General features: G+C 36.4%; 1 protein-coding gene across 1 annotated transcript; it reads left to right on the top strand.

The window, feature by feature from the left end:
* Nucleotides 1-1,054: 1,054 nt before the first annotated feature.
* MTPAP (mitochondrial poly(A) polymerase) lies at nucleotides 1,055-25,787 on the top strand. The gene is made up of 9 exons (XM_033106690.1): nucleotides 1,055-1,238; nucleotides 6,865-7,037; nucleotides 7,561-7,794; nucleotides 8,799-9,023; nucleotides 14,701-14,912; nucleotides 16,230-16,456; nucleotides 23,154-23,246; nucleotides 23,337-23,410; nucleotides 25,044-25,787. Exons 1-9 carry the CDS (start codon nucleotides 1,085-1,087, stop codon nucleotides 25,401-25,403), a joined length of 1,752 nt encoding a protein of 583 aa, XP_032962581.1. The 5' UTR covers nucleotides 1,055-1,084; the 3' UTR covers nucleotides 25,404-25,787.

Raw genomic sequence — 25,787 nt, forward strand, 5'->3', positions numbered from 1 at the left:
TATAACTTCCTTGTTTCTGCTCACTTCTGCCTACAGATGTCTTTCATTTTGTACAGCTCCTCAGAGTTCCTTTCTGTCTCCTAGATCGAATGCTTCCGAATTCGAATTAATTATTGCTCAAATAAACTCTTAAACATTTTAATGTGCCTCAGTTTATCCTTTAACACCATACAATGGAATATTATTTGGCCGTAGAAAGGAATCAAGTACTGAAAGATGCTACAACCTGGATGAGCCTTGAACCTATTATACCAAGTGAAAGAAGCCAGTCACAAAGAAACAAGGTATTGCATGATTCCGTTTATACGAAATGTCTAGAATAGGCAATTCCATAGAGGCAGAGATAGATAAGTGGTTATTAAGGGCTGGGGGTAGTGTGGCGATTGGGGTGAGACCACTAATGGACTTCTTTTGGAAATGATGAAGTGTCCTAAAAATAATTGTGGTGATTGTCGCACAACTTTGTGACCATACTAAACACCATTGAATGGTGCACCTTAAGAGGTGAGTTGTTTAGTATGTGAATTAAATCTCAATTAACTTGTTACAAGAAAAAGAAAAAGGGAAAATAAACCCTGTAGCAGACAACCTAAGTTTAACTCCCATCTCTAACCCCTGACTGGCTGTGTAACGTTAGGAGTGTTAGTTGTGTATGCTTTAGTCTCCTCATCAATAAATGGAGATAACAGTAGCTCCTGCCTCACAGGGTTGTAAGGATTAAGAGTCAATACATGCAACGCACTTAGAACAGTGTCTGGTAAAGAAAACATGGTGTCACTTATACTCGAGATTCCCAAGTCGGTCAGTACTGCTTCTTCATGACCTTGCTTTTTGTTTTTCTTGTCACGACTATTCGAAAGAGTAGGTGGCATGCTCAAACTATTGGTGTCTCCTTTTATAGAACTGTCGGAGAGTGTAAATAAAACACATCTGAAGGCTCAGGCGTCTGCATTCGGGACTTCATTTCTTTTTTAAGCGAACCTCTTTCGCCTAGTTTGACCCTCTAGGCTTCCCATGCTGTTCGCCTCAGCGCGCATGCGCAGAAGCCGTGTGCCCTTTCGTCTTAGTGTTTGTTACATCGGCAATGGCGGCGCGCGGTGTGGGGCTGTTGACCCATTTACCGCTTCGTGCTCAGAGAAGTCAAGTCCTGCGTCCTATCCACAGGCTTCTCAGTTGCCCAGGAACTGTGGCCGCAGACGCCAGGAAAGAAGAGCAGTCCTCCGGGAGCGCGGAGACAGGTAATGGTGCCGTGTCCTCGGCTTACTGTGGAGCCCCCACCCGGTGCAGGCGAGGGAAGGGGGAGGAGATGGGGATCGCGGGCGAACGCGTGGCCCGTGGCGATGGCCGTGGAACCTTTGGCAGTAGGGTGAGGCTGTGTCCCGGGCTCCTGATCTCGCTGGGGGAACCTAAGGCGGCCCACCGTTGCTCACGGTGCTGGGGGTGTGTGGGACGCCGTTTTCTTGGCGGACTCCTGTGCCCAGTATTGAAATTATTTGAACCTCTGTGAAGCTCAGGTCAAGAAGTAACAGTGATGCCACATACCAGTAAGTTACTTCATCATCTCAAATGTACCTGATTTTCACACTCACAAGTTGCTGATGGAAGCCAAGTATACGGAAGCCTTGAGGGCTCTACCTATGAAATTTACTGCCCTTGACTGTATTCTTTTAGCCATTTTCAGCAAAATCAACCTGGTAACATATATACACCCACGGGACCAGGCTATTGTGCTGCAGACGTTCTAAATTTATTATTGAGAAGCCCAATATTATTGAACCCCTCTTGTGCCCAAGAGCTGTGTATACGTTGTGTACAATTCTTAAAACAATCTAGCAAGAAATATGTCACTGTTTCCATTTTACAGATGTAGAAAGAGGCTAAAAAGAGTTAAATGACTTGTGCAATGTCACGTAGTTGAGTTAATTTAGACCTCGAGTGGAGCTGTTAAACAAAATGTGTTGGTTTCTACCATTTCTTGGAGCCATAGCTTTAAGACATGGAATTTTTTCTGGGAGTAGTTCTAAAATAGGCTAAACAAATATAATATTTTCCCCTAAAATAAGTGATAGGATTTATTCCCCTAAAATAAGTGTTACTTACTATGACATTTCATTCAAATACTGATTGGATTGTATTTAGTAGAAGCTGCTTCTGTTAAAAATTGTTAAATAACTGGAAATTTGAGTAAGGATTCTTCCAAAGAAGCTATTGTAATTTAACATTTGTATAGTGGTTTAAATTTGAATTTTCATATGCTCTTTGAGAAATAAAACTCTGTAAAGTAGGTATAGAAGGAATTATTGTTACTCCATTTTATAGAAGAAACAGCCTAGTCCAAGTGTCTATTTCAAACTTGCCCAGCTAATCAGTACCTAAGATAAGAGTAAAACCTGATTCCAATGCTATACTCTTCACTTATTGCAACTTTGTTGTTTTACTTAGGAAATGTGTTTCATTTTGTATTGTTAGGATAATATAACTGGCTAAGTATTCAGGGACCCTTGTGAAGCATAACAAGTAACAAAATCCGCATTTGCTTTTTCTTTTTTTAAAAAACAAGGTAACTACACCTTGTACTCACTTAGAAACATATAATTTTATAATTGAAAGGAACTGGAGAAATACCCAATTTAGCTTTTAACTCAAGGTGAGAACTTGTTGCCAAAACATTAGTAACGTTTTCTGATAACAAGGAACACAATTTCACAAATCAGCCAATTTCATTTGGTCAAGCTCTAATGTTTGAAAAATGTTTATAATGAACTAAAACCGACTAATTTCCCATTTCCGTGTTAATCTTAGTTTTAACCTATCTTTCATCTGAGTAGTGGAAAGAACCCTGATTTAGGAATAAGAATATGTAGTATATTATTCAGGATTCTTTTGGGTACGGGTCACAAACTAACATAAGTTAGCTTAAGTAGAAAAGGGAAGATATACCAACCCATGTAAGCAAACTCCAGAAAGAGACATAGGTGCTTTAAGATTGGATAGATGTGCTCAGTGTGAGGTGTTTTCCTCAGCTGTTATTTGGTGGCCTCATTATCTCAGGTTCTACATGGGGGTGTTAATGGTGGGGGGGATGGCCACCAGCAGCTCCATGTACTCATGCTCAAAGCTTTCTCTAAATGAAAGAATAAAAAGAATCTTTTACCTGAACTTGAAAAATTCTAAGAAACAGCTTTTGACTGATCAGACACCCGCCCTTTGGGCCATGAGGAGCTTTCCAAAATAGCAAAATAGTCTGATAATCCTGGCCTACCTCATGGGGCGAAGATAAGTAGGTAAGTGTGCTGGGGAGGATAACTGTACCGAGAACCCTATACAAGCAGGGTTGTGCTGTTACAGAACAAGGGAGGATGCAGCTGACCCACAGCTAAATTCTGCAAGACGCTACCCAGCTTATGAGATGCTGGACTTTGTGCAGTGTTTGTCCTTCAGTAGTGATACCTGCTCTGTCTATCTCAAAGAGTTACTGTGAGATTCCGAAGACAGTGTATATGTGAAGGTGCTAGAAAAACTATTAAGTGCTGCACAAATAGAAGGTTCTCTGTTTTATTTGAGGACAGCTCTCATTAGTTTTTTTCCAGGCTGTAAACCTCCACTTGAGGGTTTCCAGGAGGGAATTCCCGCCCATTCTCAGGAATTTTTTTCGCTTTCCCATTCCCAAATTCTGAGATATAAACTTTTCAGTTCTCCAAGATGAAGTGTTTCCACAAAGTGACGGCCGATACTACCAACCACCTGGGTTCAAGGAGCTGATTTTCCTGATTTCCCGACCAACTTTTCTTGGGATTCGAGAACGGAAAAGCAAAAAAGATTCCAGAGAACGGGCGGGAATTCCCACCCGGAAACCCTAGCGATAAATAGGAAAAATGTCTAAGAGATACATTGTGAGTAGTACGTTTATTTCCCATTGTGGGTATTGTGGGGTTCAAGGAGCCAATTTTCCTGATTTCCCGATCAACTTTTCTCAAAATTCGGGAATGGGAAAGTGAAAAAAATTCCTGAGAACGAGCAGGAATTCCCGCCTGGAAACCCTACTCCACTCTATGTACAGTTATCAGTTTCAAGACCTTTTATTTCTTCTCTCTGGATGCTCTGTGGTTCATTCGTATCTTTTATGTCCAGAGCAGAACATATACTCCATATGTGGCCTGACTAATAAATAGTAAAGAAGTGCTGTTAACCCTTGAATTTAGATTTTTAAAAACATTTGTCTGAATAAAGCCAAAATTTTATATATGTCTGTTCTCTCCCTATTTTAGCTCAGAAGTTAAGACACACTTTGAGAGATTTTGACCTTTCATCAAATCAAACTTCTAGGCCTCTTATATAACTATTATTAGGTTGATTTTTCCCCCCATAATGTGCTGTGTCTTTGTTGTTTTTAATTCTAAATGCAAGGCAGTGTTTAGTCTTTAAATGCAAGACAGTATTTAGTCTTATTTTTGTGTGTGTTAGTTTATGCTTACCAGATTATATTATCAAGACCATTGCAAATTTGAGTCTGTCATAAAATATTAGTACTTACTAGTTTTTCCTCTCGACTTTGTGATTGTAGATTTGATACGCGTTTTGTGAGATGATAAACTTAAACTACCAGAACTTTTGACCCCTCCTTCACAACTTTGTCATGTCTACGTCATTCTTACCTACTGTTGGTCAAGGCCAGCTGTTAATGTTTTAGATTCTGCCTATCCCATTTTCTCAAGCACATTGCTCCATCTTTTATCAAACGTCTGTGTCTTAATCTCATATTCAGTTCCTGCTCCTCCCCAGTAATCCAGCTGCAGGGGTATACTTGCGTAAAAGTGCAAAGACATTATATACAGATGACATTGCCGTATTGCTTGTAATAGTGGAAAAGGTAAACCACTTAAATATTTATCAGTAGAGGACTGGCTAAACTATGATAAGTATACAAGAATACTTAATACAATTATTTTTAAAAGGAGGTAAATACAGAGGGTGCCAAAAAAATGTATACACATTTTAAGAAAGGAAAAAACTGTATTAAAATTGTAATACTCAATATATACTAATAACAAAAGATGAATACAAGTCATGTGTATACATTTTTTAGCACCCCCGGTATATATCTACTGACATACTGAAAGATAACCCCAATGTATTAAATTTTTCAAAGCATGTTACAGAGCAGAATATATAGTACGATTTTACTAATTTCAATTGTGTAAACAGTGTTTGTGGAGAGATACAAATGTATATGTTTATATATGCTTTGGAAAATGTCTGGAAAAGGAAGTGCCAAATTAATGTTCGGGTATTGTTGGATGGGGAGAACCCGGGGAAGAATTTTACTTTTGCTTCATAAAATTTTACAACTTTACTTTTACAATAAGCAGTTGGACATCAGTCTAGTTTCGGTAAATATCAGAGACAGGAATATATAGGTGGTAATTACAACTGGAAAAGTGGGTAAGGTGGTCCAGGCAAAGCCTATACCATAAAAAAAGAAGGAAGTAGGGAGCAGTTGGAAGGACTATCGTAGACTGGTATCAAAGTGAGTAAGAACATGGGGGAGAGATGTTCTTCCACATTGTTAAGTAAATGCAGCACCATGAATTACATTCTTTCGTAGATGTTGAAATAAGGTAATACAGAGGTGGAAGAGATTCTACCATGGAGAGTGAGCAGTCTTTACAGCCCTGAGCAAAATTTGGAGGATGAATGGGAGTTTGAGAGGCAGAAAATGAGAAGGTGGGCATTGCAGCCAGAGATCAGAAGACATTAATAGTCCATAGTGTGTGTGAAGAGGACCATGAGTGAACAGTGCAAAAGGAGGAAATGGTAGGAATTGACATTGATGAGGAGAGATGGGACAAGATGCCAGTAACTTCACACCCATGCTGTGGAGTGGTCTTGAACCTGGTGGGGAAGCCACTGAAGGGTTTTAAGCAGGGAAATCAAAGACTAAGACTTTTAAAATTACACATTTTGTAACGATTACTTTGGCAGCCATGTAGAGAATGGCTTGAGAAGGACAAGACTAGAGTGAATGAGACTGTTTAGGAATCAAGCTATTGTGGTGACACAGGCCTGAAATAAGCGATTGATGTTAAAGGATTGGCATCCAGAATGGAGATGAGGACACATGCTTAAGAGAGAGATTTTCAGCATCTAGCACAGGGAGTGTAGGAAAGCCATTCAGTACTACATGTTTGATCCGTCGTGAGAAATGGAGAGTAAGTCAGGGCGCTGAGTTCTCTGGTTTGCCAAGAGAAACGTGCCCTTAGGTCAGTGCTACTGAACGGTTTAGGGCTAACCAGCCTTATTGTCGTGAACCCACATTTCTTTGTCATGTCTAAGAGGATGGCTTGGAGTTTGCTGAAATCAAGGTGCAGTATTTTGCTGTATTTCTTTTATCCATCCGTTTTGTAATAACCTTTTGAAAGAAAAATGAGGCTTAAAAAAAAAGCCTCTGTTGATTTCCATGCATTAGTTACCTTTTCTATTTAATCGCTTTGGAATTTTGTTGAGGATATTGATACAAGACATGATGGTTTATAATCTCCAGAATCTGTCATTCCAGAGTGTTAGAAAAAGCGCTTTTAAGTCACTCAACTAGAGGTTAAATTTCTTGGGGGGAAAAATGAGTTCCTAAGATTTAGTGTTTGGCTTTAATATACTCTTAGAACTTGACTGATTTCTTTACTCCTTATACTTGGTTCATTTGTTAATCTTTTTTGTTGTTGTCAGTGGATTAGTCAAGAAGATGAAATTAGAATAAAGTTGGTTTTAGTTAGATATCAAATTCTTGTATATCTTATCAAAATATGTTTTAAATTTTACATGGGTATGTGTGTTTGTGTGTTACAAATGATTTTGTCTCATTCATAGGCTCTGAAGACAGGACTCCCAAAAAGAGATTCTCTGAGGTACAAAAAGAAAGACGAGAACAGGCACAGCGGAGTGTTTTAATACATTTCCCAAATAAAATCAGTGAAAAAAAGTTTCTCAAATATTTGTCCCAACATGGACCTATTAATAATCATTTCTTCTATGAAAGCTTTGTAAGTATTTGAAAAACTGTAACTTACTCTTTGTTGTTGTTATTTCTTGCTCTCTTGTCTCTTTGCAGTATGGTAAAATTAGATTTTCTTTTGCTATCGTACATCTTTCCGTACCTAAATTTCTTTAATGAGGTTGGTTTTTTTTGGATATGAGAATAGGAATCCTTATAGGAGTATGACAGAATTATAAGCAGTTTGTAGCTGAAGGATTCCATTATTTGAATACTTTAAATAATCCCATTATCTTAGATAAAGATAAAGGTCCAGTGGGAGGGATCTTTGTTTTGCTTTTCAATTTTCTGTTTCAGCATTCTTTTCAGCTTCTTTTGACTATTACCATTTTACAATGTTCCTTCTCTTAATCTGCTTATAATGGTTAAAACCAGTGCTTGTGTTAGAAGCAAATCATTTGTAAATTTTAAAAATTAATATTTTTTCACATTATAATTGCTTTGAAATATGAATTAAAATACTACGTTAAATAGATCATTTTGCTGTGCTCTGTTTTTATGTTTTGGTATAGGGTCTTTATGCTGTTGTAGAATTTTGTCAAAAGGAAAGTGTAGCTTCACTGCAGAGTGTGACTCGAACCCCGAGTATGGGCACAGAGGCTGCGATTCCATTCAGATCACGGTGCTTCCATTTAAAGTTGAAGAATGCATCAAACCAGACTTCAGAACAATCATGTATAACACGTAGTAATCAGTCACCTCCTTCAAGCAAGAAGCTTTTCGAATTACTTTGTGATGCAGAAAGTGTAAGTTTATAGGTATACTCCCCTAACTTTTAAAAATATGTGTATATTTGACATTATTTTGTATAAGTCCTTATTATTAAATATTTAAACTATAGAATACGTTGAAAGAAACGTGAAATAATCCTTCCTCACTCCCTGCCATACATCCCATTGTACTTCTCAGAAGTAACCACGTTTTTCCAAAGTTTTGGGCCTTTGGAATATTCAGGATTTCTTTTGTCAATATAATGACATAACTTGCACATGGCCTTGTTCTCAAATTTTAAAATATCTTATTTCTGGTTTTATCTCTCTCTCTTTTTTTTTTTTTTTGCTCTAATAATGCTTACTATATTAGTTTTGGTTTTTTCTTAGACTTGTCAGCGGTTTAGCTAGTTTAGTAGTAGTCCTTTCAAAGAATGAATTCATAGTTTTATTTATCATGATACTGTTTTTTGGTTCGATTTTCTAATTTTTAACATTTTACTTCTGACCTTTTATATTTTCTTTATTTTTGGTTGAATGCTTAGTTCAGTTATTCTTAATATTATGTTCAAATGTGGGCATATAAGGCTGTGATTTGTATTTTAAATATTTTACTCCAGTGCACACCGTTAAAATGTGATCATTTTAGCATCAGTCTTGTTTGAAGTATTGCTTATTCCTGGTGTTTCTTGCCTTTAGCATGAATTCTTCTGTCCCCCCAACTCCTTTTAAAATGTCTATTTTTGTGGTTGTTTTGACCTTTTCGGGAGCATTTTACTATTTTCATTTTCCTAAAACAATACTTTATACTCATCACTTAAGAAAAGTAGTAGTTTTAATTTTATTTTGCTAGTGTTATCATTCCTCAGTGCTTTCTAAAGGGTGTTTTTTAAAATGTACTTTTAAGGCTGAAATAAAAAAAGATTGCATATTTTTAAGGTTGGTCTCCAAAACCATTAAATCTTTAGTAGTAAAATGACAATTATTTTATATGACCTGTACATTTTCTGTATTTTGTTGTTTTTGATTTGGCCAGCTAGATAGATGATCAGCTAAACACTCTGTTGAAGGAATTCCAGCTAACAGAGGAGAACACCAAGCTCCGATATTTTACCTGTTCTCTCATTGAAGACATAGCAGCTGCATATTTTCCAGACTGTGCAGTCAGACCGTTTGGCTCTTCAGTGAACGGTTTTGGGAAATTAGGATGTGATTTGGACATGTTTTTGGATCTGGATGAAATTGGAAAATTCAGCGATCACAAGGTAGTTATATTTCTTTAGATCACTGAAATTAAGATATTTGAAAAGCTGACTGAATAAAATTATAACTGTTGATTTCTAAAGTTAGTAAACATTGTGATTATAGAATATGGTCTATTTGATATTGATTCTTTGGAATTGTAAGTATTTCTTTGTGTTTGTCTAATATATGATCTTTTTTGGTGAATATTCTGTTCATATGCAGTAAAATAGTTGTTTTTTCAAGAGTTCAGAAATTTTTCATTAGGCCAAGTTTACTTTTTATGTTATTCAAATTAACTGTATTTTAACTATTTTTTTTAAAATCTGTGTGATCTAGTTATTGAAATATTTTGAAATCGCATGATTTTTGTCCTTGTTAATTTCTCCTTAGAATTCATTTGATTTTTTTTCTCAAAGGTATCTTAGGTACATATAGGTATATAGGTGTATGATTATTATGTCTTCTTATTGGGTTCATTTATCATTAAATTATGTCCATTATCTCTGTAAATGCTTTTTTCTTAAATTCTTTTTTGTTTGTTTAGATGGCCACTTACTAGTTACTTCACATATCTTCTTCTATATCTTTATTTTCAGCCTTTATGTATGTTGTTATATTTTAGGTATATCCCTCAAAGGTGCTCCCACAGTCCCATATAAACTCTCACTTAGATTATTACAACAACATCTTGCTCTCTTTATCTTATTTCTTGTGTCATGCCTTGGTATTCCAACCTTTAGTCTGTGCTAGAGTTATCTTAAAACACGGTTTGGGTTTTCTCACAAACTTAGAATTATTTGTCTCTTTGGCGTAGTATTGAAATGATCTGCCTCTTAATTTTAGTAATCATTTTTCATTACGTATTTGCACACAACTAGTTTTTCAATTATATCATTTAGTTATCATTTCCAGACTTACAGAATATGAGTAACAACGAAACACTTGTTCTGTCCCTTCAGAGAGGAGTGCTCTTTTCCTCCATTCCCTGACGGTTTCTTGTAGCTTTCAAGTCCTGATTACCTTCTTGAAACCATCCTTAATTTTTTTTTCTCCAGTCCAGGCAAAATTAATCACTTTTTAAAAGTATCTTGCTTGTATTTCTGTCTGCAAATCTCACGTGATGTTTAGTTAGTAATATGTGTCTCACTATTTCATAAGCTCGGATAGGACAGGAACCACGTCTGTTAATTTTCCTATCCCACATAGTGCGTGGCGTAATTAATATGCTCAGGATACACTTACTGAATTGAAACTGACCAAGGAATACTAAACACATCAAAATGAAATGGATCAATCTTATACTAACATGTACTTGAAGTTATATGAAATTCCTGGGAAAGATACTTAAATCGTGCTAGGCTATTTTCAATAAAAGACTTCACCGAATAACCAAGGAGCATAGTAATGTATTGTAATGGTTACAATCTAGGTTCTGGAGCCAAACTGCTTTAGTAATTCTACTTACTAGCTGTCTGATCCTGGTCAGTTATTTACCATCTCTGTGCCTCAACTGTCCTAGCTGTAAAATTTGGACATTGTTGTAGCACCTGTCTCATTCGATGCCTGAGAGGATTGATTGAGCTCATATATGTAAAACAGGACAGTGCTTAGCACTTTGTAAGTGTTCAAATGTTGACCACCGTCAGCAGTAATAGTATTAATATGTCATTATTACACAAGTAGGAAACAGAGAGATCTTTTCTGTTGGAAGCAAAGGGAGGAATTGGAAACTTGTAGTTGGATCTTAGATTTCGGAACTGCAGGTAGTATTTAGAAAAAGATATTTTAAAAGATAGTGCTCCAGTCTCATCAGACAATATTATTTTGTGTGTAGGTTTAACTTCCTCAATGTTGTTATGAATGGATACTTTGAAACATTTGTTTAAGGTAACAGCTTTGCTAATAGAAACATTAGAAGTGAAATACAATGAAAAACGGATACACTTTTAAACATCCAGTGAATCTTCATCCACTACTTTGTGCAGTTGTGAGCTCTTCCTCCTTTCACCTCTGGTGCTTTGTGTGTGTTTTGGCGCCCGTGTGTGTTTTGGCGCCCCAGCGTAGTTTGTAATTTGCTTTGTGCTGGTTTTATTCTGCAGTCTGAGTTGGGGCAGCTGCGAAGAGTGTTCGGCCCTGTCTGTCTTACAGCACCTTGTAGACTGTCCTGTGCAGCACAGGCACTAAACGATGCTGTGCTAATGACTACACGAAAGTTACCTACTATACCTGTCAGTTCTCATAATGTTTTAATGTGTGAAAGATGCTTACGTATGAAATCTGTATCCCAACTTATCACAAAAATCATTTTAGCACAAAATGCTAAGCGAAAATCTGCCTTTGCTCTTTCCTTTAGTTTTCCTTTTGCTATAATAATAGGTTTCAATATCCTAGAGGAGTTAGGTAACAGAAGTAAAAATTGGTGGCTAAGTACCATTTTCTGGTACCTAAATTATTCCTGTGGGTCAAGGTGCTTTTCCTATGTTTTGTCTTTTATTAGATACTGGCATAATGCTAGAGAGATCAGGAGGAACATGCCATAATATTTTAAAATTTTACCTGAAACTAAGTCGTGCTAGAAGGAATAGCAAAATAATAAATGTTTATTGATTTAGTTGTCTATGAAGAATTTTTCTAATTTTTATTTATCTGATAGAGGAGAGTAATTTTTGAGAGGATCGTATCTTTGCTCACAATAGATGTGTTTTTATTATCTGTCCTTTCATAATTGCACTGTTTTATTCGTGTGCAGAATCCACTTATCTAATTACCTCATGTGATTCTCCACCTCTTATCATGTCAGCCAGATTAGGCTAGGTTATGCTTTGGTAATAAACAACTCCCAAATCTCAGTGGCTTAACACATCCACTGGTTATCTCTTACTGGGACTGTGTGGCCAGAGCAGGTCAGCAGAGACACTCTAGATATTTATCTCTCAAGCACTCAGGCTGACCAGGGTTTCATCACTGAAGCAGTGGAAAGGCAAAGTGGACGATTGAGCTCTGGCTCTTTAAGCTTCCACCTGGAAGTGATGCTGAAGCCTCTGCTCACATTTCATTGGCAGAGCAAGTCATGTGACTGTGCTTAACTTCAGAGGGGCAGGAATGTGAGTGATACTATAAATGTCAGAAAAGCTGTAACAACTGTCACATTCCTGCTCATCACAGTTTCGCCATTTTCCTGGCTCTACTTACATTACTCAGATCTGTTTTTCTCTGGTGTCATTTCCATTTCTATTACCGCAATGATTTTATTCTCTCATTTATATTATTTACTTTTTGAAACATCTCATTGTCTTCTTTCTTCTGAGTGTTTCTAACCTTTCCTTTGTATCTGAGTCCAGCCTTACTCCCCTCCTGTCTAGTCTGATGCTACTTGCCCTATTGCCTTTCTTTTGCCATCCTGAAATGATTTGACCCCAAATATGTCTTTTTCTTCCCGATCTGCTTAATTTTAATAGAGGGTGTTTCTCTTTCTTTGCTTTTCCATTAAGGCGCTCCATACTTTGTTTGTTCCTCCTTTCATATAAATTGGTGTGTGTTTGTGTTTTAAAATAGAATGGACTAGGACAATGAAAGTTATAAAGATGTTGCAACAAAAAGGGGCTAAGTTAGATTTTTGAAATTTTAATGATTTTAAAGGAAATCTATTTTTTATTTTCTTTAATATAAAAGTTTCCTAGTAAATAGAAATCTGTATAGATAACAGAAATCAATAGAGAAAAAAGTAACATGTTGATTTGTGGAGATTGTTTGTATACATGTCACATTTGTATAGTTTTTAAATTTTTTTTTTCCTGATTTAAAGTAATAGTTACAAAAATGTATAATGTGAATATCTTTGAAGGTCCCACTACCTGCAGAGATAACTGTTGTGGATAGTTTGATTGGTTTTATCCTGGATTTTTACCCTTTGCATATAGAAATGCTTTTCGTTAAACAAAAATTTAATCCTTATAGACTATAACTTAATCTGTACAGATTATTACTTGATTTTTTTTCCAGTTAATACTGTCTTGGCAATTCAATCTACTGAATCTTTTTCAATGGCTGCAGAATATTCCGTGGAATGAATGTACCATAGTTTACTTAACCAGTCCTTTATTTGTTAGACAGTTAGGGTGGTACCTTTTTTCCCACCTTTATTGACAACTATATTAGATGATACTCTTTGGTTGTACATGACAGAAACCAACCCAAACTAGCTTAAACAAAGGAAAGAAAGAAGTAGAGGAAGCATCATAGAACCCAGGTCAGGAATGTAGATGAGTCCTAGGAAAGGACTAGAACTAGGAAGGGTAAACTCTCCAGAGCCCTTGAAGTGTTTTCTCTCCATAAATTTGCTTTAGTTATCTTTCTCCCCTTCTCTCTCCTCTCCCTCTCTCCCCATGGATTTTCTTTACGTTTTCATCCTTGTGGTATTGGATATGCCTGCCTCAAAGCTTCTGAGTCACATATTTCAGCCACATGGTTGCCTCTGAACCTGAGTTCCGATTCCTAGTAGAGAGCTCTGGATGAATGTGAGTGGTGCGCTCCTCCAGTGCTCGGATCAGCTGCCCACGCTCGGTCCACTCAGGTGGGAGTAAGGGGGTAGGTCTCCATGTTATACATTGCTGGAGTCTGAATCTTTTTAGTAGGAACGAGTTCTAGGAGAGGTGGTGGTTGTGGGTAGGGAGCCTAATTCAGCTCGATAGAACTCTTAAAAGGTGCCTGCCACACAAATAATGCTGCAGTGAGTGAACAGCTTTGAAATGGACTCATTTATGCAAGTATCCCTTTGGGATAATGTCCTGGTGTTTTAATAGCTAGTCAAAGTATTATACTTTTAAAGTTTCAGTAGACGTTGAAGTTGTCCAAAAAGTATGTCCCGGTTAACACTCCCACTGATAGGCTGGGCATGTTCCCCTACACACACCAATGCTGGTCCTGTAAGCCTTTTAGTCTTTGCCAGACTGAGAGAGGGATAATCGCATCGCTGTTTTAATTTTTTTAGTTTGTAGAAAGCAAGAGCATCTTTTACTATGTTTCTTAGCCATTTTTATTCTATTTCTTACTCTTTTTTGCCCATTTTAGAATTAGGTGGGTTTCCTCCCTGTCATTTGTATAAATGCTTCATAAATTAGGGAAATTAGCCCTTTCTGTGATATGTCTTACTTTGTCTTTTATCTACTAGTGAATATATGCTTTGCGTTAAGATGGCTTTAAGTTTTATTTAATCATATTTCTTTTGTGTGTTGTCATGCTTAGAAAATCCTTTTGCGTCCTGCTTAGAGAATCCTTTTCACCCGTTGTCTTCTCGTACTTTCCTGGTAAAACTTTCTACATTTAAGTCTTTGATCCGTGTTGAATTTACTTTGGTGTTTGTACCAAAGTAGGGATCTAGTTATTTTTGGGGTTTTTTGTTTTTAATGGTCGCTTGACTCATTTGTTGAATAGTAATTTTCCCCTAGTAATTCGCAGAGTTTATTTTATTAAATATTTAATTCCTGTATATGGTTAAGTCTGTTTATACTGTCTATTTTCTTCTGTTGATCTGCTGTTCTCGTGCAGGTGCTGTCAAGTCTGCTTTTGGCTGTGTTTTGGTTTTGTTTGTTTGTTTGGTTTTTGCCAGAAATCAGGTTGAATTTCCTTTTGTGAAAGTTTATGTACGAAATTCCTATTTATAAAACGCTCCTATTTACCAATGTTTTTATTATTCAGACCTTAGGAAATTTTCTGATGGAATTTCAAGTGAAAAATGTTCCTTCAGAAAGAATTGCAACTCAGAAGATCCTGTCCGTGATAGGAGAATGCCTTGACCACTTTGGCCCTGGTTGTGTGGGTGTACAAAAAATACTAAACGCTCGATGTCCGCTTGTGAGGTTCTCACACCAGGCCTCTGGATTTCAGTGTGATCTGACTACTAACAATAGGTATGGTCTTTAAAGTTCATCATCCTCAGTGTGAATATTATAAGGTGTTAGCATCATTTTTCTTGTCCAGAACAGTCTAGTGGCTTTGGACTCTTAGACATACTTTAATAATTTTTTAAAGATTTGCACACTTAGATTGAAATACAGGAAATACTTTCTCTTATGTGTATCAGTGTTTTGGTATTCAAAAAAAAATGTTAGGATATGGTGTTAAAATGTTATCATACCTAACTAATAACATCTTCTGGAAAAACTGTATTTCATTGTTCTTGCTTATGTAGCCTGAAAACAACATAAGAGTACCTATAGCATACAGTCTTCTTTATATAGTCTTCTAAATATACTTAGAAAATGAAGTAACAACTTGAGTTTGAGCTCTGAATTACCTCCAGATATAATCAGCTTTGTGTTCTAAATAAATACGGTGTTTGCATAAGTCAGAGTTTCCTAAGCAGCTTTAAGACTGCATAGTTTTTCTTTAGCATATTTTTATTCTATTATCCTAGCAACCTGTTTGCTTAAAAAAATGGGTTGAGAATGACACCTGATTACTTTTTTTTGGTTCTCAATAGGGAAAAAAATCTTGAGTTTATTTTTTAACTCTAGTATTCTTATTCTCATTGCATGCATTTGATTTCACTATATCATTTGTTACATAAATAATCGTAACTAAAAATAGATTGAGAAAATCCTTTCTAGAGCAGTTTTGATTAAAATAGTTCTGATTAATAATTCTTTGCATTGTAACATTCTGAATATAGAAAATGGACTCTGAAGTTTGATTTCTTAATAGACGCTTTATCTTTGTGGGTTTTTCAGTAATTGACTTAGGTAATTTGGCTGAACTCGAAGACATTTATACTTTCTTGGTAAAATAAGTAGAATGTTTTCCTCCGTTTTCAGGCTAACGTGTCTACCAAAAGACTAGCTAACTAAGGTGTGAAACTGAGGCGCAAAGCTTCTCATTTACAAATGCATCTCTGTCTTTATTGATAATTATTAAAGAGCATGTATGTAGCGTGTTTCACTTATTCTTGAAGTCATGTTTAGGAACTTTGATTTAAAAATTCTGAGTTTTAGAACTACATCGTGATTGTCAGTATTTAAAAGAATATTTTAATGGTAATGAGTATTTGATATTCAACCATTTACATTACATTTTATATTGCAAATACAGAACACTTGATGTCTGATCATGATGTTCTGAATACGTTCAGATGTAGGAAGACATTTAGACATCTTTCCAGGTGTGTGTTTTATTCTATCGTGGGATCATAATTTGGGGGTTGAAAATTCTTTTATTTTTCTCCTTTGAAGGATTGCCTTGAAAAGTTCTGAACTCCTTTATATATATGGTGCCTTGGATTCACGAGTGAGAGCCTTGGTGTTCAGTATCCGGTGTTGGGCTCGCGCACATTCCTTAACGAGTAGTATTCCTGGTGCTTGGATTACAAATTTCTCCCTTACAATGATGGTCATCTTTTTTCTCCAGAAGAGATCACCCCCTATTCTTCCCACACTAGACTACCTAAAATCCCTAGCAGGTAAGACTAGTAGCAGTCTCTCTATTTCCTCTTTCTCACGTTTTGAATGAATATAATTTCCATCTGTTATCAAAGTCATGTGTGTTTATTAGTCATATAATTTGTCTTCTGTGTATTTAAAGCCTTGTGAATCGAAAATTTAAAGTGCGTTTTATTTTTTTAATGCCCACTAGAGGTCATGAGAGCAGATGATTTGCCAAGCTGAGGACGTTAGAATTTTTTCAGTGTTCTGTCTTACTTGTGTCAGTTGGCAGGTAGTTTACAACAGGCATGAGCCTCTCCCTTAGTTGATTAAGTTTGGAATGACTTTGGGGAAAAAGAAACATATCTCGGATACAGCTTGTGATTAGATCACAGCTTCAAAGATGCCTTTCTAAAGCTGAACCTATTTCCAGGTTTCTATTAGAGATGCTAAAAATTGTTTCATAATGTTTTAAGTTCCTGAACTTTTTTAGATTAAAGTTTATAAGCAGTCTTAGATGAATTATTTTAAAATGAGTATGCTAAATTTAATTTATATTAAAATTAAAATTTTGATAGGATGCTGGAGGAGATACTAAAGTATTACAGTCCTAAATTTTAAAAGGGAGATAATTCAGGGATACACTCAAAACGTATGTACTCTGCACCTTTATAAGTACATCCCTGAATCTTCCCTGTTTAAAATAACTTTAAAAGGGATTTTACTCCCTGTAGACTAAACATCAAACAGTTGCTTAGCTTGTTGAAGACCACCCATCCCCTATGTAGCCCGAACCCGATTTGCCAGCCTCTTCTCCCGCCGCTCCTCTTCATGAGTTCCATATTCCTGCCAATACGTACTGTGGTTACTCTCATAACATTTTGTCTTAGCCCCTTTGTTGACACTTATTTGGTTTTTCTGCCTGATTCTGCAAAGTCTATCTTCTATGCCTCTTTCCCTTATTATCCAAATTGTAAGTAAACTTTTCTTTCCTGAACAATTTTAAGTGTTGGTACAGCTTGAAAGTGAGCTTGCAAAAAGCTCATTGTGATAGATTAATGAAAATTAGGGAGTTTTCAGGAAGGTAGAGTGGTAGTCACGTACCTTACTTTTAAGGTTGAAATAAAGGGCACCATCCGTGCCTGTGCTCATCTCATCATTTGGTGTCATTTAGTCACTAAATATTTACTGGTTACTTACTGGTGTCAGGTGTTATTTTGCATCAGTGAGATACGGACGATGTTCTCGGGTAACAATCTAGTACAGAGGTACGATGTACATAAACAGAAAATATGGGTAGATCCTCACCGGTAAGCAACCTGTAAATACTACTTACTTCCTGTTCAACCCGTGCTGTGGGCACTGATGCTTAATACTACTCTCATAGAAACCGTTTTGGGGGGAAATGGAACTTTTGGAGTTCAGGAGCTAAGAAAAAAATAGAAGTGGTAAAAAGGAGGAAGAATTGAGGCAGGTTTATGTTAAGGGCAGACTGCTAACATCTAGATTGCTCTCTTCCATTCTTACAAATACTGCCACTTTTGCCAGACTCTGGCCCTGGTGTCCCTTACCGGGGGAAGTTGGTACTGTCTTCTCTTTTTACCCTCATGTGCTTCCCACCAATCCATTCTTAGACTAATGGAGTGATTTTCAAAAAATTTATATCTAATTCTATTAGTCTCTCTTTTGAAATCCTTCACTACCTACCTAGTACGTTTCTTTTTAAATTCTGTTAATTATTTTAGAAAAAGAATAGGATTTATGCACAAATTTAAAATGGTATGTTGAGTTTTTATTCCAAATCTATTTTAAAATAAATTTAAATGTATTTCATACCTTATGGCATCAAAACAGATCCAATTAGTTTTGGAATTCTTTTCTTTCTATTTCAAAATACCAAATTGGTTCTTAAAATTATTTTTCATGTTTTTAAACATGGTATAAATTTTCAGGCTTTATTTTGCAATTGCTTCTCTGTACATAGTACATTGTACGTGTGAATTGCCAATAAATGCAAAGATAAGTTGATATAATTATTCCTTTGATTTTTTTATCTTTGGTGTTTAAAGTTCTAGAGATAACCTCGAATTTGCTATAGAAGAATTTTTCATGTTTGATATTCAGATAGCGGCTGTCAATTTACATTTTTTTAAAAAAAGAAAAAATGTTTAGCTTACTTGCTTGGTAGTTTTTTTATAGAAGGCAGCATGAATTTCTGGAACACCTTCCAGCACTTCTAGGACTTTGTAAACCACTGTTTGGAACCTAGAGTCAGTTCAAGTCCAGACTTGATAGTGGTGTATTTAGGGCTCTTTGTGAGCTTCCTTTTGCTCCTCTTTTCAATCCATTTGTTTGTACAAATGAGGAGCTTCAGCATTCCGAACTCCTTGCTGATCCTAAGATGTTTGTCCTTTTTCATGTCTCTGTGCCTTTCCCTGAAATGGCATTCTCCCTACCTCCTCTTTTTACTTGAAGAGCCTCTTCAAGATTAAGCCAGGGAAGAGAAGACAAACCCAGTCCAAAATCATGTCATTCATTCTTCGGACCTTTTCTGCCAGTCCTCCCTCCTCTCAGGAGATAGCGCTCTCTTGGCTTACAAGCACCTGGGACACACCTGTATTGTAGCAGCTGTTAGATTGTTGTAGTTCTTTTATCTGCTGGTCTTAGCCAAGCTTTTCTAGGGCAGTCTGTCTTTGACACGTCTTTGCATCTTCTGTTCCTGGCATAGTATTGGGTCCTTACTATAAGTTTAGTAAATAGATTTCAAGTGGGTGGATGAACATTTTAGAAGTTCAAGGCTGTTTGGACTGAGCATGATGGCAACTGTTATATTTTGGTTACGCTTGAATTTCTTTTTCTTTGTGTTTTCTTAAATCTCCACTACTTGTCCCCCATGTCTCTTATTGTCTTGTGTGTTTCATCCTTGTTTGGGCTTGCTACTTTTGTTATATTTACTTCTGTGCTTAGTGCTTTTATATAGCATTTTCATCGTATAAACAGTTGTTTGGTTAGAGTTTTTTGTTTAGGATCCCTGTTCTTCTTTCCTATGAGTAATTAAGGGCTTGAGGAAGAAACAATGGGGTAGCATCTTTGGCAAATTTGATGCAGAGACCCAAGCATAGAAGAGAGCTCTAATTGGTAGCTCTGGGTAGACCCAGTGACAATTTAATGAGTGCTAACTCTGTGCCAGGCACTTGGATAAAAAAACTTATGCATCGTCTTATTTCTTCCAACAAACCTTATGGGCAGAATTACTATTTTCATTTTATAGGTGAGGAAACTAAGGCTTTGAGAGATTATCTAAATGTCCTAAGGCCCCATAGTTAGAACATGCTAGAACCAGAATTCAAACCCAAGCACTTTTCAGAGCTTATATTTTTTTTTTTGGCGGACACTGATATTCATAAACTGAATGCATCCATGTAACCACCACCAGATTGAATAAAGCACCATGGACGTACCAGCCAGGCTCCCTTCTGGTCACTGCATAGCTTCCCCCACCCCCAGCCTCTCCTCACAGCATAGATTAATTTGTCCTGTTTATGTCTCTTATGTAGAAGTTGTCATGTAGTATGTTCTTTTGTGTCTGGCATTTTCCTTCTTGGCATTGTGTTTAGGAAATTCATTCATATCATTAGTGTATTTGTGGACCATTCATGTCCATTGCTATGCAGTATTCTGTTACATGAATAGACCAACAATTTTTTTTAATTCTCTTTTTGATGGGCATTTGAGTAATTTGTAATTTGGGACTGTTATAGGCAGTGCTAGTGTGACCATTCGAGCACATTTCTTTTGGTGAACACAGGTACTCGTTTCTGTCAAATATATACTAGGAATGAAATTTCTGAGTCTTAGGACTGGGGTATATTCAGCTTTAGTAGCCATGTTCCCGCAGTTTCCTGAAGTATAAACTCCCACGGGCATCGTATACGAGTTCTAAGTGCTGCACGGCTTTGTAGCACCTGGTAGTATCTTTGTCTTATGGGAACTGTTCTTAATGCACTAGAGTGACATCACGGTGTGCTTTGTTTTGCTTTTCTCCAATGACTAAAGAAGTTCAGCACCTTTTCATATATTCATTAGCCATTTGAGTATCTCTTGCGAAATTTCTTAAGTCTTTTTTGCCAATTTTTTTGTTTGGTTATCTGTCATTTTATTCATTTATACGAGTTCTTTATATATTCTGCATATGCGTCCTTTGTCACGGACTATGTATGTATATATATATCTCAACTATATGTATATTATGGTTCCCTTTTCACTCTCTTAATGGTGTCTGATGGAAAAAAGCTGTGGTTTTTAAAGTTCAGTTCTATCAAAGTTATAGATACACATAAAGCGTGAAAATATTCTGCAAACTTCGTAACAGTAACTCACCTGAACCTGTGCCCTCTTCTTCTTTTGCCTTTCCCTGTGGGCAAACACTTTTAACTCAGACAGCTGATCTGTTTGATATTGTAAATCATATTTCCAAAATAAAATGCTTGAATTGCTGTTTCTTGACTTTTATGGAAGAGGAGGAGTTAACTCTTTTTCTGCCGTGGCCCCCACCACACCCCCCTCATATTCTGAATATGGCTGTAGCATACGAGTACTTCTGGTTTGGTGTTCTTTACGCTATTACAACTATTTAAATGCTATTCATATCCGATCCATGGAGTAAACTGAAATGAATTTTCTTTCCTGCCTAACTTTTTATATTCTTGGGAGTTAATCATTTTTAATACTACTTATTTTCTTGTGTTTTTGTTTGTTTAGTTTTTTTATGTACTTAACATTAATTGAATCTCCAACTTGCCACCAGTTGTCTAAATAAGTCTTTTCTCAGAATAGAAGCATCAAATATTTTATTAATCAATTATTCTTTTCCTCAGTTTTTTCTAGATCGTTTTTCATTTTGTTTTGTTTAGTGTCATGTGAGAGGCCTTCCTTAGGTGTCTAATGATCTTTGAATTTCTGTTCATGTTTGAGTTGGAAACCAGAAAGCTAATTTGAATCTCAGCTGCGATGGGGCTTGTTGACCATGCCATTCATTGTAGGGTAATTTGGCTGGACTGTTTCATTTGGGGGAGCTCAGATGGCACTATCTCTGGGTCATTCCTTTTGGGCTATTTATATTCCCCAGAAATGACTGTTTAAATCTTTTTTTTTTTTCCTTTTTCCCCTGGAAGAATAGCCCTGGCTACTAGCATGCTGAAACGTTGCCATTTATTATTGCTTTTAGGACATTGCTCCTGCCCTCAGCTGTGTCTTGTATCTCCCTGACTGGAGATCCTTTCTTTTACCATCTCCAAAGTAAACCTGAAGTTTTCTGTCTGGGAAGAAGCGACCTCGGGGAGTCTTAAGTGCTTTAACCATCAAGCTTGCAGTCATCCATTCGGACCTGGTGCTTCCAATGGCTGAGCCGTCGGGGGGCTCTCCCTTGTTTATATCTGGTTTCTTCTTGGCTTTCTTTTTGCTGGTTTAGGATTCAGTGTTTTAAAATTTCCTATCATTGGTATTAGTCCATCTGTCCGTCAACTTAAAATGTTTTGATTGCTCTTATCTCTTCTGTTCTCTGTCTTTAAGATTTTATATGATTTTACTGTTATTTCAGTGATTTTGTAGGAGACGGTAAAGATAGATGCTTGTGTTTTTGTTTCACCATCTTTAGCCTGTGCTCTTAACCAGTATATAGGCTGTCTCCCAGAGGGGCTGAGTGTTGTTGGAGCACAGGGCATGGTGGGAGGAGCAGGGAGGACTTCACCTGGTCTGTTGATTAACACAACCTTTGCTAATTTCCGTCTGGAGATCATATATAAGCATTCAAAATCAAACATCAGCAGTCTTTCAGATGATTGGCTATGTGCTTGCTATGCGTTAGGTGTTTGTGGACTAGACTAGGAAGGTGAGGCAATAATGAACAGGACAGTGCTTCGAAGTCCCCGACTGGGGTAGGGACTCCCCCTAGGGGTAGGGATTGCATGCATTGACAGCATGCATGCAATCAAAAGGCAGTCAGAGGAGTGCTAAATGATAGGGCACCAACTTGGAGTTAGGATTTTGGTTTGATTTTTTGAAGAGTGGGTGTTTGCCCGCAGTATTGTACAGTGGAAGGTAGATTCGAATGGGTGAGGGATTTTATGGTGGTTGTATATTTATCAATAATTAGGGAAATTATTAGCTCTAAAGATATAAATGCTATTAGAAAAGAGGAATGCTTAAGTCCAGCATGCTGTTAAATCTGTCATACCGAATTCTAATCTCTCTAGAGTACTGCATTTTAGAAATTACCTGAAGTTTTTAAAAACACTTACAGCATTCTATTTGTGTCATGGATGGATTGTTGAAAATAAATACATACCAAGATGATAAGAGTGGAAATAAAGATGTACATTAAATATTAATGATCAAAAATGGTGCTAAGATTTGAGTTGGTGAAAGATGAGAACTGTCTACATTTTTATTTATAATTAGAAAACTGATTACCTCAAAAGATAGATGAAAAATCATTGGTTGTTGATAGACAATTCTAGTACGCTAAAGTAAATGTAATGTTAATTTCACCGTAGTATAATTAGTCTAAATCTTTTAAAATGGAGTTTTAAATTTTATTAACTAAATATGAGTTATATAACACTGACTAATAGGAAATGTTAATCTGTGGCTTTGGTTTGTTTAATTATAGATTTCTGAAGTAGGGAATATCTTTGAAATATAATGTGAAATATTTTTCATTTCTATTTATGTAAGATGCAGAAGATAAATGTATAATAGAAGGCCACAACTGTACATTTGTTTGTGACTTGAATAGAATTAAACCTTCAGGAAACACAGAAACACTAGGTAGGTGTTCTGTCATTCTTTCTTTCTTTGTGTTCTTTTTTAGATTGAAACAGATTTTTCTCTTATTTTCCTTGTTTTATTTTCTTGCAGAATTACTACTGAAAGAATTTTTTGAATATTTTGGAAATTTCGCTTTCAATAAAAATTCCATAAATATTCGACAGGTAAATAATATTTTAATATTTGGTGATTAGTATCTGGTCTCCTACTGTACTAATATTTAATTAGTTTTCAAAGCATTCTAACAAATGTTACTGCATTTCACCTCTACAGTAAGAGATACTCATAAGGAAATTGATGCTTAGAGGAGTTACATAACTTCACTAAGATCTGTCCCCTAGTTATTTGAAAGAGCAAAAGCTAGCTCTTTCAACATTTAATACTGTATCCTTCAAAATCTGGTATGTATTCTGAAAAGTTTTCTGGGAAGTATAATTTTACATACAGTTCTTTTTCAACTGGATTTGTGTTCCTAAGGAAGAAATACAATACCTGGTCCCAAAGATAGATTTTAGTGATTCCCTCAGTTAGAGCCCTTAGGATTTAATATATTTAGGCAAGTAAATTTATGATTTTGGTTCATCTGAGTAGCTGGAATGCTAGACATTTTTCTGGAAAAGAAAATCAGAGCAGAACCCTAGACAAAAATGGTTTATAAGTGGGTAATTGAGATAGCTCTCTGTTTGGGTTTATTCTCTTTATCATTTGGACAGTTGGTTAAAACCATTACAAGATTGGCTACATAAAACACATGCTCAGATTTTTGTTGTTGTCTCTTCAGTTCTCCTTTGTTCATTCTTCCCTAACTTTTATTCTGCTGATGCGAATTTTGTTTTAAAAAAAAAAAAAATGTGGGGGGAAGAGAGAGAGCAGAGACCCAGAACTGTGGAATGCAGTCTGGTTTGTAATTAGATTCCTGATGAGAAAAAGGTCACCGAACATAGGAGGTTCTTTATCCTTCTTGTACTCTTACCGTACGGCTGCGAGATGAGGACAGGCGGGAGCCCCTCCCCACTGGGCAGGGGCATGAGAGAAGTTGGGGAATAAACGGGTGCCTGCTCACACTGGGGAAAGCTGACCATGTGTGTTGTAATTGTTAAGTAATATATGTGATATCATTTGAAAGAAGAAAAGATTATATAGACTCGTGGATCACTGCTGTTCACGAGTCATGGCTTTAGCTTTTTTTTTTTTTCCTATGAGATGTCTTACCTGGCAGAATCTTATTTAAGCGGGCTCTGATGAAATAGAAAACTTCTGTGTTTTAAAATGACTAGTGAATAATCTTTTGTTCGTTCTTTTCCTTTCTGATAACTATATTTAATTTAAGGATTCTGATTCTGTGTGCTTCTATTCCCACTATAATAAATATGTTTTTAGCAAGTCTTAAAAATAAGTATCTTGATCTTAATTTCTGCCATTTTGCTTTTTTTGTTTATTTTTCTTCCCAGCTCTATCCTGTTAGGTAAAAGTTATGTTATTTTAAAAATACTTTTTGTTATTCGTTGACTTAGTCCAGATACCTCTCATCTAAGCCTCATCATCCATAGCTCATAAACCTAATTTATTTTTCTCTAAAGAATACTCATAAAACTACAATGAAAAAAAAGTCAGAGGCACACACGCACTTATACACAAATACATAACATGCACATGCCAAATTTGCTTTAGTAAAGAAATTCTTTACTCTATAAAGTTAATGCTGGTATTTTATGTGTTTTTGACATTTTATTAAACCAAACTGTTCCTATATCCGATCCCTTCTTATATTTTTTTCTTCCTTGTGATAATCTATAGGGAAAGGAACAGAACAAACCTGAACCTTCTCCACTGCACATTCAGAATCCTTTTGAAACTTCCCTCAACATCAGCAAAAATGTAAGTCAAAGCCAGCTGCAAAAATTTGTAGATCTGGCTAGAGAAAGTGCCTGGATTTTACATCAGGAAGTTAATGGTCACCCTTCCCCATCAAGTAAGCTGTGGGGGCTGGCAGCCCTGCTGCTACCTTCCGTAGCAAAGAATGTGTCTCAGACCAAGAGGAAAAAGAAGAAGCCTGCAAGTGAAAGAGTTAAAAACTTGTTGGAATCCATAAAAAGTAGCAGTACAGAAAATTCCACAAACACCAATGGAACAAGAACAGTTAATACTCAGACATAATGGCTGTTGCTTTGCTTTAAGAACTGGTTTTATCCTATAAGGTAATCTTGGAATTCCTGGAGGAACTGGTGTGGAACTTTCACACATCTCAGCTTGCATCAGACGCCTCTTCAGGACCTTCGGTCTTCTCATTGGGCCTTTACCTGGTCTGAAGTTCTGCCACGTTTTCAGACTGATCAGTCTGCTACCCTGTGGCATTTTCTGAAAACATCAGCCACAAGCAACAGGTGAAAGAAGATTGGAATGTACTTTAAATAGATAAACTATACAAAGCAAATAGCAAAAATCAGCTTTAGAATCACAGCATTGTTGATATCCTTATCAGTCCCTGGGTTTGTACATAGACGGTCACCGAACATAATAAAGCTTCAGATTTTGGTACTA

Source organism: Rhinolophus ferrumequinum, chromosome 5 (genome assembly GCF_004115265.2).
Source record: "Rhinolophus ferrumequinum isolate MPI-CBG mRhiFer1 chromosome 5, mRhiFer1_v1.p, whole genome shotgun sequence".
NCBI lineage: Eukaryota > Metazoa > Chordata > Mammalia > Chiroptera > Rhinolophidae > Rhinolophus > Rhinolophus ferrumequinum.